This window comes from Dipodomys merriami, unplaced genomic scaffold, assembly GCF_024711535.1.
Source record: "Dipodomys merriami isolate MVZ:Mamm:240054 unplaced genomic scaffold, mDipMer1.0.p SCAF_2, whole genome shotgun sequence".
NCBI lineage: Eukaryota > Metazoa > Chordata > Mammalia > Rodentia > Heteromyidae > Dipodomys > Dipodomys merriami.
The window spans coordinates 44498106-44516225 of NW_027203381.1; the positions used below are offsets into that span (position 1 = coordinate 44498106).

The 18120-nt window shown below is 39.8% G+C and overlaps 1 protein-coding gene across 18 annotated transcripts in view; it reads right to left on the reverse strand.

Moving 5' to 3' along the window:
* Dlgap1 (DLG associated protein 1) overlaps positions 1 to 18120 on the reverse strand; it is an 882629-nt gene that overhangs the window by 145785 nt on the left and 718724 nt on the right. For all 18 annotated transcript variants that reach the window (XM_070029510.1, XM_070029508.1, XM_070029507.1 and 15 more), the window contains one exon: positions 15557 to 15797. In XM_070029510.1, coding sequence (XP_069885611.1) covers positions 15557 to 15797 — 241 coding nt within the window. The remainder of the gene's footprint in view (positions 1 to 15556; positions 15798 to 18120) is intronic.

The window sequence follows — 18120 nt, forward strand, 5'->3', positions numbered from 1 at the left end:
GCTAGCTCTCTACCTCTTGAGCCACAGCACCACTTCCGGCTTTTTTCTTTTTTCTTATGTGGTGCTGAGGAATTGAACCCAGGGCCTCAGGCATGCAAGGCAAGCGCTCTACCACTGAGCCACCTTCCCAGCCCCACTACTGGTTTTCTTAATCACCTTAAAAAAACATAATGTGATCGAGAACTAATTCGAGGGGAGAAAGAAAGGTATAACTTTCCTACTTAGTAATAGTTACATTAAATCTTTCTTTGGAAGTAAAGAAAGATGATGCATGTTTGTCTAAGGTATGTTGCAACTAAAAAGAGTTATGCCTGTTTTAGGAAGAAGCATTACAAACTAAATATGGGTTTGAATAGTCAATTTTTTTTTTGTTTTTTTTTTTTGGGTCTGGTCGTGGGGCCTGAACTCTGGGCCTGGGCGCTGTCCCTCAGCTCTTCAGCTCAAGGCTAGCACTCTACCACTTGAGCCACAGCGCCACTTCCGGCTTTTTTCTTTTTGCTTATGTGGTGCTGAGGAATCGAACCCAGGGCCTCAGGCATACAAGGCAAGTGCTCTACCACTGAGCCACCTTCCCAGCCCCGTCAATTGTTTTTTAAAAAAACATAATAAAAATTGTGCATGAGTGGATGAAAGTACAATCTCAGAAAGAATTGCTTTGGTTTGGACCTGGATATAATACCTACATCGTGCTATTGGGAGGTGGTAGAAGCTTTCAGAGGTGATACTTAGTGGGAGGTCTTCAGTCATTGGGGGTGTGCTCTCAAGGTTGTTAGTGGGATTTTAGCCTTTTTACCTTCCTTTATTTTGCTTTATAGCCATGAGAAGAGCAGTTTTGCTCTGCCACATACTTCTGCTGCAATGTATTCTTTTAGCCAAAGCAATGGGGCCAAGAAATCATGGGCTGAAACTGTAAGTCAAAGTGGACCTCTTTTCTTTGTAAGTTAATTGTCCTAGGCATTTATTATAGTAAGTCAGAAATCTGACTAATACAAGAATGGAGGTATGGCTCCAAATAGAAACCTCCCAATCAATGTATCTCGTTATTGAATAACCTTTGGTTGCAATGCTCCAGTTAGACACATTCAGCTGGGTTACAGTAGGCCTACTGACAGGCTTAAAAATAAGCCAGTGGTTCATGCTTGTAATTCTAGTTACTCAGGAGGCTGAGTTCTGAGATTGAAGTTCAAAGCCAGCCTGGATAAGAAAGGCTATGAAACGCTTGCCTTTAATTAACCACTAAAAAGCCAGAAGTGGAGCAGTGGCTCAAGTGGTAGAGCCTTGAGCATAAGAGGTCAGGGACAATGCCTAGACTCTGCATTCAAGTCCCACAACTGGAACACACACACACACACACAGACACACACAGTAACTAATAAACTGTATGTGACCTTATAAATTCAGCACACTACACAACAGGTGCACTTTGTCTTAAGGCTTCACTTATTCTACAAGCTGGTTGAAAGATACCATCCTCTGGTAGACTTGCTCAATGCAGTGTGGCCCTGTGAATGTAGGGAGGGTAATTGTTGATTTCTGGGGTCTCACTCATGCTATGTTCTCTCAAACAGGGAATTCCAGAAGGACATGTGCCAGAAAAGAGACAACTGTTCAGCATGGTCTTTTCCTAACAATATCCCTAGATTTCCTGGATGTGAGTGAGAAATGACCAAGAGCCTTTGCATTCTTCAGACAGAACAAGAGAAAGGGGTAGCAAAACAGAAAGCAAAGACTTGAAGAGGGGAAGACAAATGATGTGAGGAATCTTACTGCTTAACCTAGCACCATTTCTATTAGAGGTAGTAGGGTTGCTCATTAAGATAGTGTGATACTTAAAAAAATTGTTTTGATAACACCTCATGAAGCCAGAGTTCTCCGTGTGTTTACAGTTGTAGATTTCCCCAGTGTAGATCCATCTTTGTAGCATGCAGTTCTGTCCTCAGTCATTTCTTAATAAATAATAATGACAAGCATTCACCACACTTTTCTCCAGTTCCATTCAGTGGTTCAGTTTTTCTGTTTTAAAGGAGTTCTCCCCTTTCTGAAAACACAGGTGTCCAGGGCTATTATGTTGGCTCATGCGTGTGGCAGGGACCTTTCTTCTCATTCTAATTGTCTGGGGGGAGCCTTTCTGGCGGGAACTCAGGTAAATAAATCTGAGAATATACCTCTGAGAGCAATACTTTTTGTCAGAGTAAGGACTACAAAGCCTAGACTTAAGTTTTTTTCTTCAAGATACCATAAGCTGGCTTGATGTAGCTTTCTTCCTTTGTACTAAACTCCTTTCACCCTGAAAATCACCTGTAAGTGTGGTTGGTAAATTACCTGCCTTTGACATCTGAAGAAAAAAAGAAAAACAAACCAACCCCAAACAATTCTCCAAAATCTCAACGGATACCACAATGAGAGTCAAAGAGAACAAAAGAAAGGATTTAAAAAGTTGTTTTGCTTTTGATTTTAAGCATCCTTTCTTAAAAGGTGATTTTATGTAGTTCAGATAAATAACAATAAAGCAAGTATCTCCTTAGAGAGTTCTTCAAATATCCTATTCCCCCAACCAAAGAGGGGGGAATTTAAATCAGGAATAAAAGAGGAAAAAATGAACCCCAAAAGATATGCTAACATTAGTTGAATTGTTGTTTAAACAGTCCTACCAAAGCATTTAGCTCTTTCTTTTTTTCCAAATAAACATGGATTTATTATAAAAGTAAAATAGGGCTGGGAAGTTGGCTCAGTGGTAGAGTGCTTGCCTCGCATGCATGAGGCCCTGGGTTTGATTCCTCAGCACCACATAAGCAGAAAAAAAGCCGGAAGTGGTGCTGTAGCTCAAGTGATAGAGCGCTAGCCTTGAGCTGAAGAGCTGAGGGACAGCCCCCAGGCCCAGAGTTCAGCCCCCATGACCAGATTCCAAAAAATAAAATAAAATAAAATAAAAGTAAAATAGGCTCACTACAGAAATTTGGAAACTGAAGAATAAAGAAAAAACAAAAACTGCCTTTGGTTGCCATACTAAAGATATGATTTAATATTCTAATGCATTCCTTCTAGATTTTTCTGCCTCTGGGAACAACTTCTAGGCATCTGTGTGTACAAACATAAACACAATTTTAGATACTGCCCTCAGGTATTGTACATTTCTTGCTTAAGAAGCTCCCTCATATTATTATACAATTTTTGTACATATTTTTTTTTTTTTTACAATTACTGTAGTAGTCTATTGAAGTATAAATCCCACAATTTATCTAACCGTTCCTTTACTGTTGGGCAAATATTCACTCCCAATCAAGGTTGTTTAAATCCTTCATTACCATTGTGAACATATTTTCTTTGTTTCATATTATTTCTACAGAACATAGTTATAGAACGGAAACAGAGGTTAAAAAAACAGCAATGAGCTGGGTGGCAGTGGCTTATGCCTATAATCCTAGCTGTTCAGGAAGCTGAGATCTGAGCATTGCAGTTTGAAGCCAGCCTGGGCAATATAGTCCTTTTATCCCCAATTAATCACCAAAAAAGCTGGAAGTGGTGCTGTGGCTCAAGCAGTAGAGCACTGCATTTGAGCAGAAGAGCTCAGGGACAGTGCCCAGGCCCTGAGCTCAAGCTCCAGAACTAGCAAAAATCAACAACAAAAAACAACAATGAGGGCTGGGAAGGTGGCTCAGTGATAGAGCGCTTGCCTTGCATCATGAGGCCCTGGGCTCGATTCCCCAGCACAACATAAGCAAAAAGAAAAAAAGCTGGAAGTGGTGCTGTGGCTCAAGTGGTAGAGCGCTAGCCTTGAGCTGAAGAGCTGAGGGACAGCGCACAGGCCCAGAGTTCAGGCCCCACAACTGGACCCCCCCCAAAACAAACAAACAAACAAACAAACCCAACAATGATATTTCAAGTGTTTAGATTTCAACATATTGTTGAGTTGTAGTTTATGACCTGGATGGGTTCAAAGAGTGGGAGTTTTTTTCCTTCCACCACCCCCCTCTGGGTGTGTGGTATTGGGGGTTGACTTAAGACCTCATGCTTTATAAGCAGGTGTTCTACCACTTGAAATGCTTTAAGCCCCTTTTTGTGTGGGTTATTTTCAAGGTAGGGTCTTGCTTTTTGTCAGGACAGCCTGAATTTCCATCCTCCTACTTGTGTTTTTTCCTGTAGCTGGGATAATGGGCATGGTCTACTGTGCCCAGTCCATTTTAGTTTTTTTAATGGCTATTCAAAATAAAGGAGGGGAGGGAAGGAAGGAGAGAAGAGGAATGAAAAGAACACTGTCAACAATAGGTGTTTCTGGTTTTAAAGATTCTATATAGTTGGGACAAATAGAACTAAATAGGGAAGAGACTCTCTTTTATATCCCGTAGCTTTAGAGCTTATTAGTATTTTTCCCCCCAGATCTTTTATGGTACTCGTTATTTGGGAGGCTGAGGGATATGATGCACTTTAAAAGAAAGCTAGGAAAAAATAAAATGTATTTCATGGATTTTAAAACTATTTTTGATATTAATTCTAGAGATGCGATTAGCAATCTATGAAAATGCCTATTTCGATTTTTATAGATTAAACAGTATTAGAGACCAGGTTGTAGAAACAAGGATACTATTTGTACAATTTCTTTCTTTTTAGAAAAGAAAGAAAAAGGAAAGGAAGCATTGGTAAAGATATAGCTTCATAGGGGTTTTCCCAAATGAAGAGAGGAGGAAGAACATATTTAGAATGAATGAGAAATGGAAGCTTAACCATCTACTTGATTTTTTTTTTTTTTGGTCCTGAGGCTTGAACTCTAGGCCTGGGCACTGTCCCTGAGCTCCTTTTGCTCAAAGCTAGCACTCTACCACTTGAGCCACAGTGCCACTTACAGCTTTTTCTTTGATTTAATTGGAGGTAAGAGTCTAACAGGCTTTCCTGCCTAGGTTGGCTTCAAACTGTGATGCTCAGATCTCAGCCTCCTGATTAGCTAGGATTATAGGCATGAGCTACCAGTGTGCAGTATCTCCTTGATTCTTAATATCATCCACTTTAAAAGCTTCTTTTCTCCATATAAGTAATGATTAAAACTTAGATCCTTAGAATGATATGGGGGTGAATGTAACATCCCTCTCTGTGAAGCAAATGGTTTGTTTTTGGTGCATGGTATGAAGTACAGAAACAACATCAGCACCCAGGAATTCAAGATCAGTTTCTGTCTTGATCAGATCTGATACAGCTCTAAATCCTAGCCATGCAAAACATTGTAACCATGTAAAAATCAGGTTGTATGAGGTGGTGCTATCTCTAGAACCCCATGTGCATGTGGAAAGAAGTTTTTTTAAATAAAGAGATGATGTCATAAAACAGAGATGAAATAGTGCCTGCCCACCCACACTGTGATCTAAGGACACTATAATGCCCGGAGACTTGGAGCACCCGAAAAGACCACCAGGGACCAAAGATCAATGCAAGCGACAATGAGTCGTTTATTGACGAGCTAGAGCACGCACCCCTCGGTGCACTGATGTCCGAGTGCAGAGAGGGACCCCCAGCACAGGGTTACAGCACTTTTTATATGTTCTTTGGTAGGGGTAAGGCCTCAGTATGTATTGGCAACGAATCAATACACCACGCGGGAAATTTAAATCATAATTCTAGCGGATGATTGGCACAGTACAAAGCAGGAAAAGGGTTGGGGCTAATAATTGGTCAGGCTAGCGAGCTATTGTGCTCTCAACTAATTAGAGGGTACTTCTAGGGTAATTTAGGAGAAGTGGTTGCCAGATGGCCACTATCTCTGACCCCGACCTGGGGGAAGTGGTTGCCAGGCAGCCACTATCTCCGATCCTAGGCCCAGGGAAAGTGGTCTGGAATGTGTACTTTGTCAGGTACTCCCTGCCTGAGGGTCGTTAATTTCAGCTCCAGATCTGGGAGTGTCTGGGGCTCAAGGGCAGGTAGAATGGCAGCTGCATTCTTCAAGCAGGTCTAATACAAAATGGCAAATACAGGTCTATCTGGTTATATATATCGCGCTTCTCAAGACCACCTTTCTCAGTATAGTTCTCAAAATAGTTGCGACTCTGTCCTGGCAAGGTTAGCAAGAGAGGAGGAGAGGGGCTAGAAAAAGTAGTCATGTGAAGAAATGCCTGCAATTTTCCCCAAATTGTGTTTGCCAAAAAAAAAAAAAAGATAAAAGGAGTAACTAAATACAACCATTCTTTGAAATTTTCTAAATATTTGATATTTGAAGCAAAATGCATAGTGCGATATGTCTATACATACAGATGATATATATATATATATATATATATATATATCTACATAGCTAAAAAGATTGTAGGTCACTGAATTATAACATAATTCAACAGAGAGCAAAGAGCGTTGGAGGGAAAGTAAAGGTTCTGTTTGTAGCTCTAGAACACCAGCTCTACCAATTTCATTTAAACTGGCAAAATCTAGGTGCTATTTGATCTTTGTGGTGGTTAAATAATTCTGTATGTTCACTGCAGTGGTTGTTATAGGATTCTATGGAAGTGATAAGATGTGAACTATTCATATCCACTATCCAATGTCATTGTCTTAGGTTTAATATTGAATTACCATCATACAGTTGTTGGGGGGGAGGAACTGAATAAAAGTTATGAGACTTCTTTATACCATCTCTGTAACTTCCTATAAACTCACATTTACTCCTCCCTCTCTTCTTTTCTTTCCTTTTTTTTTTTTTGGTGCTGGTATGGAGACTTGATCTCAGTGCTATCCCTTAGCTTTTTTGTTTGTTCAAGGCTAGCACTCTACTACTTGAGCCACAGCTCTGCTTCCAGCTTTTTGGTGGTTAACTGGAGATAAGAGTCTCGTTGGGACGTTTCTGGCTGGGATGGCTTCGAACTGCAATCCTCAGATCTCAGCCTCCTGAACAGCTTGATTTACAGGCATGAGCCACCAACACCTGACTTGCTCTTCCTTCCTTCTTTCCTTCTTTTTTTTTTTTTTTTAATATTTTAAATTATCTTTAAGTAGTTTTACCAAGGAGTTACCATTCAACAAAGCACTTTGTAAATACAACGCATCTTGGCCAATGTCATCCCTTTCAACATTCTCACCCACCCCTCCCAACCCACCCCTTCCCTCACTTTTCTTAATTTTTAGGTTATGTATTGAATTTAGTTTTTTTTTTTTTGGGGTCCGGTCTTGGGGCCTGAACTCTGGGCCTGGGTGCTGTCCCTCAGCTCTTCAGTTCAAGGTTAGCACTCTACCACTTGAGCCACAGCGCTACTTCCAGCTTTTTTCTTTTTGCATTATGTAGTGCTGAGGAATCGAACCCAGGGTCTCATGCATGCAAGGCAAGCGCTCTACCACTGAGCCACCTTCCCTGCCCTGAATTTAGTTTTTGCAATTTAACAAAGCTGTTTATGTATATAATGCATCTCCATCTGTGTCAGCTCTTCAACATTCTCACTCCCTTTTAACCCAGCCCTTCCCTTATTTTTCTTAATTCTGTGGTATATACAATGAATTCTTGCTTGCATTATACTCCTTCCATTCCTCCTTTTCTCTCCTTTCTCTCTCTTTTCCTTCTTTCCTTCCTTCCTTCCTTCCTTCCTTCCTTCCTTCCTTCCTTCCTTCCTTCCTTCCTTCCTTCCTTCCTCCATCCCTCTTTCTCTTCTTTCTTGTCACCACCATTCTTGGCTTTATTTTATCTGTCTGTCTGTCTGTCTGTCTGTTTGTCTATTTATTGTTGTTGTTTTGTTGGTTGTGAGGCTTGAATTCTGGGCCTGGGAACTGTCTCTCATCTCTTCAGCTCAAGGCTAGTGCTCTACCACTGGAGCTACAGTGCCACTTCCAGTTTTCTGGTGGTTAATTGGAGATAAGAATATCATGGATTTTCTTGCCTGGGCTGGCTTTGAACCTCAATCCTCAGATCTCAGCCTCCTGAGTAGCTAGGATTACAGGCATGAGACACTAGGACCTGGCTTTTTGTTGTTGTTGTTGTTGTTTTTGTTTTTTTGAGACAAGGTCTCACTATTGTAGCACAAGGTGGTTTTGAATTCCTAAGCCACCCTATGCTGTGCTGAGATTATAGGTGTGAACTACTATGCCTGGGCTCAATATAATTATTTCTCAGTAAAAAGTCTGAAACAAAAGACAATAGGAAAAAAGTTCCATGAAAATGATAAAAACAAACTGTAAAAGTTCTCATGATTTTCTGGTATGGCCAACATTTTATAAAGTTTTTCTTCATAAAACTTTAAAAAGAAAAATAGGTAATGAAATAACAATGTTAGATAAAAAAGAAATTGAAAATTCATCTTAAATAGACATAGGATGGTAATTCTATCCAGGACTTCAATATAAGTTTAATGCATCTCTAAAGCCTGGGTCTGGCTAAGCATTATTAATTTTTAACAATATTACATATCTCCTTGAAACCATAAAATATTTTAGGGATAAGAATAAATTAAATTTTAACAGTGTGTCATATTTTTAGAGATACCTTGAACTAGTTTTTGTCTTTAATAAGTTAAATTAGAAGTTTTAAGAATTAGTGTCCTCAGTAATATTGATAACTCAGAGAAAAAGATGAATAAAAAAATTATAAAGCTGGGTGCTGGTAGCTCACACCTGTAATCCTAGCTACTGAGGAGGTTGAAATCTGAGGATTGAGGTTCAAAGCCAGCCTGGGCAGGAAAGTCTGTGAGACTCTCCAATAAATCACTCAGAAAACTGGAAGTGATGCAGTGGCTCAAGTGGTAGAACACTAGCCTTGAGCTGAAGAGCTGAGGGACAGCATGCAGGCCCAGAGTTCAAGCCCCATGTTTGACAAAAAGTAAATTAAAAAATATATTTTTTGTATGTTTGTGTAATTTGCATGGATTCAGGACACCAGCAGTTGGCAAAGAAAGATATCAGAGTGTACATGGTTATAGGGTCATTCATTGATCATTAAAATAAATGTCAGAATGTTTTAGAAGCCAATTGAGTAAAATCATGGCATTGTTCATTTTGGTCTCCTTGGTTTTAAGCAAGGACTCTTGGCAGTAGTGAAGATTTGCCCTGAAAGGGTGATAAAAAGTCGTGGCAGGAAGAATAGACACAAATATAAAACTTTGGGTTTCTATGTGGAGCTAAATCATGTTGGCTTAGGGAGTTGTCCAGCTGTGAGTGTTAATTACATGTCAGGTATGGTAGCTTGGCTGTATTTGTTAAAGTTCAATGGGAATTGAGCCAGACAATGCTGGGCTAAGAAGGTCTTGAAAACTGGCAGCTTCTTCCGTATTAAAATGTCTATGGATAGAGGTAGTATAAAAGAAAAGGTGAAATTTCAGATCCTATGTTGTCATATAAATTTTTTTTTACAATTTGGATTCTTGTTTTAGGTTTGGCAATGCTTCCTTTCTTCCTTCTTTCCTTCTTTCCTTCCTTCCTCCCTCTCTCTCTCTTTCTCTCTCTCTTTCTCTCTCTCTTATTTTCTTTCTTTCGTCAGTCCCGGGGCTTGAACTCAGGGCCTGGGCACTGTCCCTGAGCTTTTGTTTTCTCAATGCTAGCACTCTACCCGTTGAGCCACAGTGCTACTTCCAGTTTTTCTGTTTGTGTGGTACTGAGGAATTGAACCCAGGGCTTCATGCATGGTAGGCAAACACTCTACCACTGAGCCACATTCCCAGTTCATATTTATTTATTTTAATATTTTATTTTTAACATGTATTTTTATTGAGGGCCTCACTATGTATCCAGGCTGGTCTGGACTCACCATCCTCCTGCTTTAACCTCCATTAATTAACATTTTCTGAGAAATTTCTCATATGTTAAATATTCACATTAAGAAGCTTACTTTTCTAATTTGTGTTTTCTGATCGACCTTGATAACTTAGTTATCTTGTGTCTTTGCTTCAATGAAGAGACCTTTCAGTGTGTGATTAAATTATTATAGGATTTTTTTCTTAATTAACCCAAGGGCAGAGAAACCCTGTCAATTTTATTAGCCACAAAACAGAATTTTCCACCTGCTTAGTTTCCGTATGAGTGACAGCACTCTATTCAGTGCTGTCTGATACCATGACTAGATCTAGGGATTAGAAATCTGATCTCTTAAATCCATCATAATGTTAAAATGAAATAGCACACTATGAAATTTTAAACCCAGAGAATTTTCTTTTCTTTGGCCTTTTCTTTATTCAAATTTTTATTTTTCACATCTTCAATTTAGTTTTAAATTTTAGTCTTTCTTTCTTTTTTCTTTCTCTTTTTCTTTTTTCTTCCTTCCTTCTTTCTTTTGCTTTCTCTCTATCTCCCTCCCTCTCTCTGCTTCCTTCCTTCTTTCTCTCTCTTTTTTTCTCTCTCTTTCTTTCTTTCTTTCTTTCTTTCTTTCTTTCTTTCTTTCTTTCTTTCTTTCTTTCTTTCTTTCTTTCTTTCTTTCTCTCTTTCTTTCTTTCTTTCTTTCTCCATCATGACACTTGAACACAGGACCTGGGCACTGTCCTTGAGCTTTTTTGCCTGGGCCAGCTTAGAACTGTGAGTCTCACATCTTAGCCTCTTGAGTAGAAAATTTAGTTCTCTCTTTTTAGTTTTCTCTTTTTAGTTCTCTCTTTTTAGTTCTCTCTTTTTAGTTCTCTCTCTCTCTCTCTCTCTCTCTCTCTCTCTCTCTCTCTTTCGTGTGTGTGAGTATGGGGTTTGAACTCAGGACCTCATACTTGCTAGGTAGGTGCTCTACAACTTAAGCCACACTCCAAACCCTACAGTTTAATTTTAAATAGATCTTTTACAGACAAACTAACATAAGAGACTATGCCAACAATATGTGAACAAAACATATTTTTGTTTTAAAGAAGAGGATTTTAAAAAAATTTACAAAAAATACACATTTCAACTATCTTGCCCATGTAATTGTAACCCCTCTGTATGGTATTTTCACAATTAAAAAAAATACACACTTCAAACATGACAGGAGACAAATGAATATTTCTGAGAGAAAAGCATAAAAGAAAATGCTGTTGGGCTTCTCCTTCCACAAACAGAGTTATATTAACTTATTTGATAATAGGTCATTCTTTTAAAGACTTTTTTTTTGATAGTTTAAGAGCATTTACTAGCTGTAAAACTTGATCAAGTTGTGTAAACTCTTCATTGTTTTTATCATTATTATTTTTACCAGATGATGAAGACACTATCACATACATATCCCAGAGTATTCATTAGGGTTACAGTGCTAAACTATGCAGCCAGTTCACAATGTTTGTCAAATATTAAGTGCTCAAATGTTAGCTCTTATCATTATTAGTATTAAAGTAAACCAGGTTGAGCGATTTAAAATCGAAGTCAAGGAAGAGGCATTCTGATTTGTATTTTACAAAGTACTTCCTTGTTTATCTGATTTACAGGGGCCCTTTCCCTACTGGACAGGTAACAGCCATCTCTAATCATCCCTTCCCTCCCTTCCTCCCTTCCTCCCTCCCTCCCTCCATTCCTTCCTCCCTTCCTTCCTCCCTCCCTCCCTTCCTTCCTCCCTCCCTCCCTTCCTTCCTCCCTCCCTCCCTTCCTTCCTCCCTCCCTCCCTCCCTCCCTCCCTCCCTCCCTCCCTTCCTTCCTTCCTTCCTTCCTTCCTTCCTTCCTTCCTTCCTTCCTTCCTTCCTTCCTTCCTTCCTCCCTCCCTCTGTCCCTCCCTCCCTCCCTTCCTTCCTTCCTTCCTCCTTTGTCTGAGCCTCCCAGGTTGAGGGTAAGTAGAGTTTCCAGTTCTTCTTGAAAGATTCAAAGAAGGGCAAGGAACTTAGTCAGGTAATATCCAAATATTTACTGTTTGATTTTTATCTTGATTAGAAAACAAAAGTGCTTTGTTCAAAGGCTTCTGATTGATATCTATCCTTTGCACTTTTGTACCTTTCCCTCATGGCCTTATGAAAAGGATCTATTAATGAACCTGCATTCCCATAGAAAGAAGTGAACTTTCTATGAACTCTTAAGAATTCTCCAAAAATGGGTGGTCAGGCTGGCAAGAGAAGCAGCATTAGAATCTATATTCCTGCTGTCTAGGTAATTATTGTGTGTTCCTTCTGATGGTTTGTCTTTTTCCTTCCTCCTCCCTCTCCTCTATCTCTACTTTAGTCCTCTTCTTCCCTCCCCTCCTCTTTCCTTCTCATCACTTTTCTTCCTTCACTCCTTTCCTTTCTTTTTATAGAGAAGATCTCAACTTGTTTACCAGCACAGGCGGCCCTCAGATGTATGATCTTTAAGCCTCTGCCTCGTGAGTGCTGAGATTACACGCATGTACCACCATTTACCATGTGTGTCTGTCTTTTTGGGTATGCATCTGCTTATAATTGTGATAATTAAATAGTGTTTCTGCTTAAGTAGGCTTTTGGTATCACTGGAATGTCAGTGTGTCTAGCTACAATAGAGTGCTTTTGATACTAGGTCACAGAAAATGATTAGCCTAGGAAATAAAGAGAATACTCACTCATGTATGTCATTGTATTGGTATATGCGATATGAGTTTAAGCCAACATTTTGAAGCACAGGTTTGGGTTTATTTGAGGTATTAAGTTTTACTTTTACCTAAAATGTTCAGACAAATGAGTCGTGTTTTCCACATGGTTTTACTTTCTGATGGTAGTTTTAATCTTAGAACTTTGTGCCATTAATCAACCTCTCCAGGCTCTCTTTCTCTCTACCCTTACTAGCCTATGGTGGCCAGTATTGTGCTTTCTACTTCTATAAGATGATTTTTCATAGATTCCACATATGAGGGAGATCATGTGGTATTTATCCATCTGTGGCTGACATTTCATTGAATAGATAGGAGGAAAATTGATTTTCTGTTACAGGAGGACTACATTAGGGTGACTGTAACAGAGCAACAATTATACATTTTATATTTTGAAATAGGTACAAGGGAAGATTTTGAATGCTTTATCACAAAGAAATGATAAATATTGGAGCCAATGGATATACTAATTCCCTGATGGGTCATTATACAATTGATTGAAACACTGTAATGTGCCTCATGAATATGTACAATTATCATGTATCAATTAAAAATAAACACTTAAAATTCTTCATTCTAGTGGATAGAGAGCATTCTAGGTAACTGAAGTTGTTTATAAACTAAGATTCTATCACAGGTAAGCTAAAAAGAGAATAAACCCAAGAAAGAATAAGGTCAGCCACTTGCGAATTCCCTTTCTGTTTTCAGAGATGTTTCTATTTATCTTCAATCACCAGTTAATAATAATGATGTCTCAAACATCCCTGTGGCCAATGAAAGCTAAGCTCATCTTAATGCCTCCCTCTCATTTGCTATCTGATTCTACTGCATACTATTGTCTGTAATTTCCTTTTGCTAGTATGAATAAAAGAAAACCTTAACAGTACATTTTGTTAAAAGTTGGAACAATTAAAATGTGCTAACACAAAAGCAATGTCTCAAATAGGGACTGTTGTGGGGAAAATTATCCCTAATAATAGCAGCTTGCAAAAATGAGGACTATTTTTCAGGTTCAAGATAGTTTTAGGAAAAAAATGCAATGTACTGTGAGTGTTCATGAATATCTAGCAAAAGAAGAAAGAGATGTGAAAGAAGTATGTGTCAGGTTCCACTAAACCAGGAAGTATATGTGACCTGTATACATAGGGAAAGTAATTTAATATAGAGCAAAGGCAGCCCTGAGTTCTTTGGATGAGTGGTGCATCCTTTCAAGAATAGGTTGATCTGTATTAGTTTTTACATGAAAGTGTGTTTGCTCCACTATAAGAACGAAACCAATAGTAAAAGAAAACAAATTAATATGAGATCATTAAAAGTGTAGTCAGCAGCTTCCTTGTGTAACAATCTGGCATATTATACTTTAACACCCTCACTGTACTTCACCAGAAGCAAATCCCATCTTCCTGTCCCTGAGTCCTTGAGAGGGCAGTGGAGCCTAGAGCTTATGCCCAGAGAGCTGCAGTTAGAAGAGGCCTAGTTTTCGTGAAGAAGACTCATGGTGCCCAAAGACAGGGTATAAATTACCTCTGTGCAGTTTTTCCTCACTGCTTTGGATAATCTCCCACAGGGGCCTCTGTGGGAGGCCTCTGGCTAAAGCCAGATTCTCCTCAGATTCTAAGTGGAAAAACACAGGACAGACATCCTTCATGGCTCCAGCCCTCCCCTGTTGGGCGTGTTAGATTTTAGCAAAAAGTACAAATACTTCAAAAGAAAAAGTATTTCCTGAGATGGGAAGGGATCATTGCCAGAGGATTGAAAACTCCCCAACAATACCAAAAAAAAAATTATGAGTAAGCATTTAACATAGTTTTTCAACAGCTTTGTAAAAGAAAATCAAATTTGGCCACCAGGTTAGAATATGCTCCTACTAGGTTCAAGATGGCTACACAAATGACAAACAAAGGGCAATTGTTATTAAAGAAAAATACATCCCCCAAAATGTCCCCAGCAAGTTCCAGAATCAACTCAGATGTCAGACAATCTGTCAGAGCAAAAATCACAGCATTCCCTCTTAGTTGATCTAATTTGGAGGTCACACAGTGAAATAATACATTACTAGCCTTCTGGAGATAACATACTTGATGTGTGGGCTATGATCATAGTGGCTGAGGTTACTTCGCAGGAATTGAAAGTCTGCTTTTGCTAAAAACACAGATTCATTGTAGCTACTTGATGGATGACTAAAACAGAACAAAAAGCTTGGCATCTCTGTCTATACTGTGTCTGCTTCCTTTTTGCTTCAGCCTTTCCGTCTACTTACTTCTGCATGTAGACATTTTAGTCATTTGAGAAATGTTTCACTCAAGACTCTAACAGAGAGTTCACTTATATCCCAACCCTTGGGCTTTCTCATAGTTCAGTGATAAGGGTAAGCCTGGTTAAAATGAGAGAATTTTTCTTCTTGGAACCCAACTGTTTACTTCCATAGTTATACAGAGCTCAAGGCTATATTACTACCCAGGTTCCAATGTCATGGAAACGAGTGAAGCTAGTTAAGCTTCACTAGTTAAGCTCTTCTGTGTATTGGTATCTAAAAAGCCTACTGATAACAACACAATTTAACAGCAAACATCTAAACACAAATTGGAGGGAAAAAGAGATGCTAAGTATATGTATATGATCAAAGATTTTTTTAAACAATGAAATAAATTTGTTTTTGTGTTATGAAGATAAACATTCAATCAACATCATGGGGACGTGGCATGCATCTCTTCTTTCTTATTTTCTCATGGATCTTTTGGGAGAGTCATTTGGAGGTTATCTTGGAATTTAAAAAGCCATCCAACCCTGTGATTCACAAGAAGCTCTCTGGTTCTTTGGGGGTCACTAAGACCTTCTTAGTGAGAGTAAGGGTCGGCTGGAATCAACGCAGCTGTCCCTCCCTGACGGTACTGTACTTGCCTGACCCCGGTGATGGCGATGGACAGGGAAGGTAGTGTGTGCGTAGCTAGAGGTGAGAACAGACGCATGTAGGGAAACGATGCGCACTCTAGTCATGGGTGGTATCTGTTACCAGTAGCTCAGTGTGAAGCCAGCAAAGGGCCCGGTGTTTTGAGGATGATTGCGCAGAGCTCGCGCTGCGCCAGGCAGGCCCCGCGCTGCTCCCGCCCGGGCGGGCTCACTCACCGGTGCTGCTCTGGATGGTCCTCACCGTGGTGGTGGTGCGCGGCGGGGAGGATGAGCGCAGGGACACGCATTCGTCGTCCTGGGAACAGCCCTTCTCGATGGCGCGCACGTAGCTGTGGCTGCGCATGCGGAAGCAGCCGGGCATGGGCAGATCCAGGGCTTCCACCGCCTGCGACTCCAGCTCGCTGAACACCGACTCGCACACGGACTCAAACTGCCCGTTCACCTCCATCTCGCTCACCTGCGGACCAACACGGCCAACGCCTCGTGGTTAGTTGTCAGGTCCCAGAAGGACAGGCAGCCTCCGATCCCATGAAACCCCAAGCCCGTTATTTCCTTCATGTGCCCGATGAGAACGGGAATGGTATGGAGCTAAAGATGCCGTGAAACTTACTGGGGTTGGACCCAGGGCTGGGGGCCCGGCCACTGAGCTTCTCACCCAAGCCTGAGGCTCTACCATTTGAACCACAGCTCCACTTCCAGCCTTTTGATGATTAATTGGAGATGAGTCTCAGAGACTTTCCATCTTCAGATCTCAGCCTGAATTGGCCAGGATTACAGGTGAGAGCCACCAGCACCTGGCTACTAATTACATCTTTTTTTTTTTTTTTGTCTGTCGTGGGGCCTGAACTCTGGGCCTGAACCCTGTCCCTCAGCTCTTCAGCTCAAGACTAGCCCTCTACCACGTGAGCCACAGCGCCACTTCTGGCTTTTTTTTGCTTATGTGGTGCTGAGGAATTGAACCCAGGGCCTCATGCACGCAAGGCAAGCACTCTACCACTGAGCCACCTTCCCAGCCCACTAATTACATCTTAAAGGAGGAGAGTTTTGTCTTCGAATGCAACGAAATAGAGAACAGGAAGCCCTATTGCAATGTGTGCTCCAGGATGAAAGATGAAAAATTTCTTTTATATCTCCTTTTATACCTCCTCTTCCTCCACTTCCTCCTCCCTCTTCTTCTTCCTCCTCTTCTTTTTCCTCTTCCCCTTCTCCTTCTTCTTACCTGTTACTGGAGTTGGATCCCAAGGCCTCATGCATATTAGGCAAATGCTCTATCCTTAAGATACAACCCAGGCTCTCTCTATTTTTAAACAGGAATTTTATCTATTCATGATCTGAGTAGCTCATATATTCAAGATGATTTGTTTTCAGCAGATAGTATCTTAAAACTAGTGGTTTTATGTGTTTAAAAATTTTTATTGTAAATGTGATGTACAGAGGCTTTATAGTTATATGATACTTTTTTTTTTTTAAGTGACTAGTTTGTTAAGTAGTGTCAATATTGACTGATGCTCCATTGTGGAGTGTGGAAACATACTCTATTTTCTGGCAAGATACATTTTGCTCAAAAATAAACTAAAGGGCTGGGACTATGCCTTAGTGGTAGAGTGCTTGCCTTGCATGCATGAAGCTCTGGGTTCAATTCCTCAGTACCAGTAAACAGAAAAAGCCAGAAGTGGCGCTGTGGCTGAAGTGGTAGAGTGTTAGCCTTGAGCAAAAGAAGCTCAGGGACTCAGTACCCAGGCCCTGAGTTCAAGCCCCAAGACTGGCAAAGAAAAACAACAACAATAATAGAGCAACAACAAAAATCAACATCCCTTTACCCCCTGCCAAACCCAAACATGTCAAAATCTTAAAAAGCACTATCATGATTTATTTTCAAAACTACTTAGTTTTTTCTCCTCTTTATAAAAAGCTAATATGGACCACAATTTGAGTTAGTTTAGAAAAATCTTTGTAATGGAGCCCTATGTGTGTGTGCAGGGGCATGTGTGTGTATGTGATCAGTTTTCATTGACTTATTTTCTTCTGTATATAATTCACAATGGCTCACAGCATTCTGGATATACTCAAATTAGTATCTCTCTTTATATAGTTTAGTCCCTAAAGAGTTGGAAGAAATTTGAATTTTCTGTTATCTTCTGGGACTTTTTAATCTCTATTTTTCCTAATATTTAATTCATGAGTAATAGAGACTTTAATGGATTAAATTAGAATCAAATTTAGAATGTGTACCTAAATTATGACTTTTTTACTGTCTCATCTTGTGATATATAAAGATTACTCACTCCAGTAAACCTTCAAAAATTGACTAATTGCCCTTTATATAAATGAAAAGAAATTTGCATTTTAAAATAGCCTTTACATTAAAGAATAGTATTTTACTTCCTTTATCTAATTTGATATAATCCTCACATTTTCAAAGCAAATAACCATATGCATGTGTATTAATCTATATAACTCTATTAGCTGGATGCTGATGTCTCATGTCATAAATCTAGTTATTTAGGAAGCTGAGATCACAAGGATTGTGGTTCTAGGTTAACCCTGGCAGAAAATCTGCTAAATTCTACCTCCAAATAAACCAGCAAAGGAATGGACTGGCAAGGCTCAAGTAGCACAGCACCAGCCAAACAAAGCAAGGCTATAGTTTAAGCCCCAACACACACACACACACACACACACACACACACACACACACACACACACACATGTTTATTAGGAATTATATGGACATACATTTAGACGTAAATATACAAGGTATGGACAAGTCATGTCAAATG